The 6995-nt window shown below is 42.8% G+C and overlaps 1 protein-coding gene across 1 annotated transcript; it reads left to right on the top strand.

Annotated features, from left to right (window-relative positions):
- Positions 1–2930: 2930 nt before the first annotated feature.
- LOC147890740 (germin-like protein 9-3) lies at positions 2931–3566 on the top strand. The gene has a single exon (XM_087389813.1). It carries the CDS (start codon positions 2931–2933, stop codon positions 3564–3566), a length of 636 nt encoding a protein of 211 aa, XP_087245939.1.
- Positions 3567–6995: the final 3429 nt, after the last annotated feature.

Genomic DNA, 6995 nt, shown 5'->3' with positions numbered 1-6995 from the left:
CTTCTATACAAAAGTTACATACTTTTCTTTAAATAAGATAACAAGGGATGGTGTCTCTCTTTATGTGAGCCAATTCCAAGGGGGTGTAGTCCACACCCTTGTAGAAAAGCGAATTATCTCCTACTTATTTATTAAAACTAAGTAACATAGAGATGATGAGAATAATGAAGATGATGATGATGGGGGGTACACCACACCCACGATCTATACTTAATGGTCAAAAAAGATGATGATGATGGGGGGTACACCACACCCACGATCTATACACCCAGAAAAGCACTCTAATTCTTAGTATAGAAAGCTCGTCTTCTCTTTGTTTGCAATGATTACATGGGATCTCATCTCCTTATGGCTTGTCATTAACCCTGCTTACCCTACTTGACCTTCACTTTAATTTATCAACTTCCTATATGCAAGATATGATCTATTCCCATACAAACTTAATCCGGTTCTCTACTTTTCGTCGACCTGACTTTTCCTTTCCCTCAAGCTTTTGCATCAAGCAAGGAGTCTCTCTAGCTAACAATTGACTATCTTCTAGCTAACATCCCATCATCAGAAGTTGCTTCTATATGTCAACACCTCATATTTTTTACGGTTATCAGCCCTTTCTACAAGTGAGCTCACTCTGTCATTGTAGTCCTCTATCAAGACCTTGAGCTTTTCTTAGATGTCTCAAGGGCTGTATTTTGATGGGTGCTAAAGTAAATATTATTTTTACATCTAGAGAGAGTGTGAAGGATGATATAATGGAACTAGACTTGCGAGAGGCAGTCTTTCCATCGTGGAGCAAGTAACTACTAGCTCGAAATTGAAGCTGAATCCTACTATTTTATTAATTGTTTAAGAAAAAAAGAGAATGAGTAAAATAGTGGACATGAGACGCGACACAGGATTCGTTAGTTACGGATCCTCCATGAAAATGTCAAGGGAGGTGATTTATTATTGATTTTGTGATGTCCATATTTTGAAAGTTGAAGTCCAATAAATACATGAATTGTCACATCAATCCTCGTTGCAGTTTTTACAATATTGTCACATGGACGACAACCATATGAATAACGATGTAGTCATCCTTCAATCTTGCATCCATCTTGGATTTCCTTGCTCCTTCGCATCGATAACATGCATTAAACGAGAGGAATGTTGTAAGAATTCAGATTAAAAACAAAAAATTTTGAATGGACCAATAATTGAAATAATTTATATTATAATATATAATATATAATTATTATAACCACACATAGTGTGGGCCGGTAGGCGGCATGCTTCCTTCCCCAAAGAATTATAATCTGAGGAAACGAGCCCTTCCTTGGGTACCGAGATAATGCCAAGAATATAAACGTCGAGAATATTAGCACCGAGGATAAGTCTCGCGAATGGATTAAAAACTAGCATATTACCTGAATGTCAATAGTAGTAATCGTAGTCGAACACCGAGAGACAATATCCTGAAAACTTGCCTGAGCGGATCTGTGTGTATCCTTGAGCGGAATGATTCCAACATTCTCATATCGTTTAGTAGACTCTAGATAGCACAAAAAGACAACTATCATTAGAGGAAGTCCGAAGTAGAGCACGTAACATTCTCACTATCCACTTAGCGCGTCTCTCCAACCTCGAAAAAATGGAAGTTTGATCACCACTATATTAAGTCGAACTTTTAGGCTTATGGAAGTAGAGCATAAGGTCATCGGAGGCTCGCTAAAGCTTCACATGCCAATAAGCCCAAACTTGCAAATCAAGTAGACCATCTCTTCAAATCAAATAGGTTTGAAACGTTTATATAGTCTTTTTATTGTGAAAAGCATCTAATAGGTTTGAAAAGTTTATATAGTCTTTTTATTGTGAAAAGCACCTGTATGTTTTTAGTGCTTTAGTCAAAAGCTTAGCTTTTACATCAAACAAAATCAAGGGAGATAAAGGGCTTAGATTCATAACAAGTGGCTGAGTGTTCTTCTTCATTCTTTATTGGAGGCAAAAATGACCCAAGCCTTGGACGGCTCCAATCATCGTTCGATTGCGGGGATACATCATCATCCCCGTGACAACGTCGACAACCCCGTATTCGATACGATTAGCTAAACGCCTTTAGAACGGCCGCAGGCCTTGCCGCTTCCATTTTGGACTTGTTCTCCACATGGCACGCTTCAACGTCGCGGAAGATGCAATCCTCCACTCAGGCCGGCAATGCAAAAGAGTTCTTCGATGTGTTCGAGGTCTTTTCGGTGGATATATAGGTGCAGTGTGGCCTTTTCATTACAGCAACCCCGTTTACGTAGAATTCTCACTTTGTCTGACCTTGGGCTCTTCAAACTTCGAGCAACTGTACGCGAACGTAAGCTCTTTTAAGCACAGCCCCGTGTAGATATTGCGTCTGTTTATCCATGGAAAATTGTTGCATTATTGTGAATTGGAAAAGTTGCCTACGCTGTGACATGATTCCTGTCTCCGAAAGAGGAAAGAAAACCAGGACGGAATCATGAAGGAGATGTGGCGTTAAGCAAAACTAGTTGTAGGTTGTCACTACACAGCCGAGATTGAAGTGCACAGACTTGGACAACTGATGTTCCTAATGTGTGTCATCCTCTTTGATGGACCTTTTTTTCTTTATACTCACCTCTGTTTGTTTCCCATAGAGTTTGTGATTGTCTAACGTGGTTGCATCCTTGAAATTAACATGTTTGATGTTGGAAGTTCAAAACATAAGATTCAATGACTTGACGATACAGCTAAAAAACTCCACCTCCTTAAGGCGGACGGTACTGTGTGTATGTGAGTGTGCTTGTAAAAGAGAGAGAGAGAGAGCGCGCGCGCGCTCGAAGTTTATAATAGAGATGAAAATTTATTTTTGAACTGTTGCAAGTCTTACACACCTGGCATACTTTTTCGTTGCATGCAGGCGACCCCCTCACCGTAAGCCTGTCACGATGGCCCGATCAACCATCTCAATGCCCATCTACGCATTCGTCCTGCCTATCCTGCTTTGTGCAGGACAACTTGTGCTCGCCACCGACCCTGACATCCTCACGGACTTCTCTGTGCCCGCTGGCGTGAATGCAAGCACCCTCGACGGAAACTTCTTTACCTTCACTGGATTCCGAGGAGGTCCGAAGGCAACCACGGGTAATTTCAAGCCTATCAAAGCATTCGCCGACGCCTTCCCAGCCCTCAACGGCCTTGGCATCTCTGCAGCGTTGCTGCAATTCCAGCCCGGGTCCCTTAACCCTCCCCACACTCACCCTCGGGCTACAGAGTTACTCTTCGTCATAGACGGCACTCTCACGGTCGGCCTCGTCGACACCACCAACAAGATGTACAACCAAACGTTGCAGAAGGGCGATCTCTTCGTCTTCCCCAAGGGTCTGGTGCACTTCCAAATGAATCCCACTGCGGACACAATGGCATTTGCGCTCGCATCATTCAGCAGTGCGAGCCCCGGCACGGTAGCGCTTCCGATGACGTTGTTCGGGTCAGGAATTTCTCTGGCTGTGTTGAGTGAAGCTTTCAAAATATCCACCTCAACATTGATGCAACTCGAGGCCTCCTTTGCCTCCATGCACTAGATGAAGTATCATGAGTAGAGGGATTGCAAGCTGGACGTCCACACTCCAAACTGTAATCCTCTTATGTTTACATTAGTTGACAAAAACACTTACAGCTCTCTCATGCATACCAACGCCACCCCAGAATGTATACGTTCTATATGAACGTCCATCTCCCTCAATAAAGATACTCCGACTTCCACTTCATTCTATGTTTCCATTCTCAAATGCGTGCATTTTCTTTTCGTCTCCTCACAGGGCATCAGTTTTTCTAGACTTGACGCAGTTCATGTCCCATGCAGTTCGGTCACCCTCTCTCAGTCATCATAGTACTGTCGTATGATATTAGATAGGTCCTTGGAGTTTGTCAAAAGACTATTGAAGCCTTGTGAACAACATGAAGGTACCATTCGGGACGTCCCATATAGGGTAAGGGGGCCAGTACTATGGAGGGCTAACTAATTTAGCACTAATCCATAGCAGAAATGGCCTTCCTAAAATCAGAGTTCACATTTGAAGCTATCTCTGTCATCGGGTCATAATAGGGAGATAATTTTTATTTTCAAACTTTTGAAAAAAATTGTAAAAGATAGAAATCTATGAGTGTCACTGCTTAGGTAAGGTGAGGACCAGTACTAAGGCACTGTGTGTCCAAGAAATGGTGAAAGGAGGGCTTGACACATCATCTTTTTCTATGAAGAGCATTGGGTGCACCTGCCTCCCTATTGGAGGGATTGATGACATTTTAAAGGCACCTGCCTCTTTACTGGCCCCTTTTCCCTAGCGATAACATTTCCATTTTAGTCAACCAAGACAGCAATTGTAGTTAGATAGTTTCTCAATTTCATACACCCATTTCATGGATGCTTGTTTATCACGTAGTGTCAACGTAGGGTTAGGGCACATTGGAGAAGCATGCCGATCCTTACCTCCAAGGAGATTTCAATGCAGGGACGAAAGATGCCAGAGTTTGACCCATAGATTACACGTAGTAGGATCGAGGGGGTCTCTAGACATGAGGAATGGACATAATGATGGATCGAGGAGGATGAATCGAGATCTAGGTACCTCTTCACAGAGCTACACACAAAGTTGAGTGTGGAAGAGACATTTAAGATATACTCAAAGATATCCCTTCCTTGATGAAGCCATTTCTAGTCCCTATAAACCAGAATCATCCAAATTTCCATGATTCGCAGTTGCTTCGGCAATGTAAGCAAAAGAAGTTTAGCATTATGATAGAGCATCAGTCACCAACTTTCAAGCAGCTTTAATGTTTAGGGAATAGTTTGACTAAACTGGAATTCAAATCTTGCCATTGCAAATAGTTATGCTTAATGAGGTCCCAAAATTAGCCAACTAACTCCACAGCCTCTCCACTCTTAGAACAACTGGACTTGGGATTTCTCATTTTCCATGGAGACTAGAAAATACCATAACATATGCTCGGTAGAGTACGGGTAAACTACCTTGTTGAGCAAGCCTCTTTTATTTTCTGTGTACTTTAGAACAACAAAAATCTAAATTTATATCCTTGGATTGTTGGAAAGGTCATCTCCACATCTGTAAGCTCCCATATGAGGAGAGCATGGGGGGGGTGAACCTAGTGTCTGAGAGAAAGCCACATGGGTAGCACTATGGCTGCTATGGGGAAGAGATCAGAAAAAGAGAAAAGAAAGAGAAGGGGCTGCCAAACAGGCAGCACCTCACATCAAAAGAAGAGACAAAGGTATCTAGCTGATCTGTAGGAGCATAAGGCGGAGTAGAGGATAGTAGCATGGACCCAAGAGGAGAGGCATCTCATGGTGGGGTGCTGTAGTAGTAGAGGCACACATGTGCAGGGCAAGATTAAGGCCTACACAAGGGCATGTACAGGTATTTTTCTTGGTCTTGACTTGGACAAAGCACAGATAGAATTCGATGGGACTCTGTTGTTCATGTGCTAGAATGGTTAGGGTTTGGTGGAGCCTTTTTAAGGATGTTTAAGACATTATTTGCTAATGCTTTTGCTCTACATTGCTTTTAGGGGTGCTTTTAGGGGGTAGTGTTAGGGAGCTTAAGGTTGACACAATTTATCAAGCAACAGTGCATATCTCATCTATATTTTGGTTTGGGGACGGTAGCTAGTTAATTCGGAGAAGAGTGGGGGACGGCTATATTCAAGGTTAAAGGTTGCTTTTTGACTCGGTTGATTAGGACAAGAGTGGAGGAAGGCTATATTCAAGGTTGAACATTGTCTTTGAGAAATATTCTGTGCTACAATTGTTTATGGATGATATCATGGTCATGTCTATCCTAGAGATAGATAGAGAGAGAGAGAGAGAGAGAGAGAGACTTGTTTATGATTTGTCTACTTTGTTTTGTATTTTCCCTAGACTTTTGCCTTGTTGATATATTCTAGGATGAAACTTAGGGCGGCTAGAGGAGCTACAAGTTAAATACATTAGAAGGCAAGTGGTGGTTAGATATTTGGGTGCTCCCCTACCGCTAGGGCTTACCTTGAGATAGAGATACAAAATGGTTTTGTGAGAAGCTAAGAGAGAAGTTTCAAGCCTGCCCTTGGGCTAGAATGCTCTCATTCTTGTTATCCACCAATAGCAACTACAAAGTGCCTCGATTTGGCACTTTAGAAAAAGTCATTAGAGAAGATAAAGAGGGGGCTTTTATGGGGTAGAGGTCTTAGCTTGAAGGATTCACCTCATTCCTTGGAATGCATTGTGGGTGCCAAAAGGTAAAGGGGGGTTGCAGCATCTTAGACTTGTAGAATGTGAGAGGGGCTCACCAATAACCTTGGAGGATTCAATTCATTCCCTGGGATACATTATGGGTGCCAAAAGGTAAAGGGGACTCGACATCCTAGACTTATAGAGCGGGTGAGAGGGGCTCCCTAGGTAGAGGTTACAAAATGGTTTTTGGACAGATGCAAAGCTTTTGGGATTGGGTTGTGGAGATACTTGAATTGTTATGATAAGCTATTGTCCTACTTTCCACTGAAGATTTTTGGGTCCAATCTAGTGTCAAGCCTTGTCTCTACTTGGAAGGAGCTAGGGTCCATTTGAATTTAGAAGGGCACAAGGTGTTGAGAGGAGAGAGAGAGAGAGAGAGAGAGAGAGAGAGAGAGAGAGAGAGGGGGGGGGGGGCGGGAGAGGGACAGAGAGACGGAGGGATGGAGGGCTGGGGAGGAGAGGGAGAGGGCGAGGGAGAGGGAGAGGGAGAGGGAGGGAGAGACAGACAGACAGAGAGACAGAGAGACAGAGAGACAGAAAGATAGAGATAGAGACAGAGAAAGAGACAGACAGAGAGAGAGAGAGAGAGACACACACACACACACACACATAGATCAAATTTTTTACGACGTTTTTGTATCTCACTAGAGACTTTTGCCTTGTGGTTCAACTTTGGGCTAAAGCTTGGGTGGCTAGAGGAGCTGAAATTAAATACATTAGAAGA

Source organism: Dipteris shenzhenensis, chromosome 18, assembly GCF_047967505.1.
Source record: "Dipteris shenzhenensis isolate YYH24624 ecotype China chromosome 18, Dip_SZ_1.0, whole genome shotgun sequence".
NCBI classification, from domain to species: Eukaryota; Viridiplantae; Streptophyta; class Polypodiopsida; order Gleicheniales; family Dipteridaceae; genus Dipteris; species Dipteris shenzhenensis.
This window is presented reverse-complemented; position numbering and strand designations above follow the sequence as displayed.

Excerpts from the sequence above, each read along its gene's own strand:
- LOC147890740 (XM_087389813.1), top strand. The coding sequence starts at position 2,931 with ATGGCCCGATCAACCATCTCAATGCCCATCTACGCATTCGTCCTGCCT.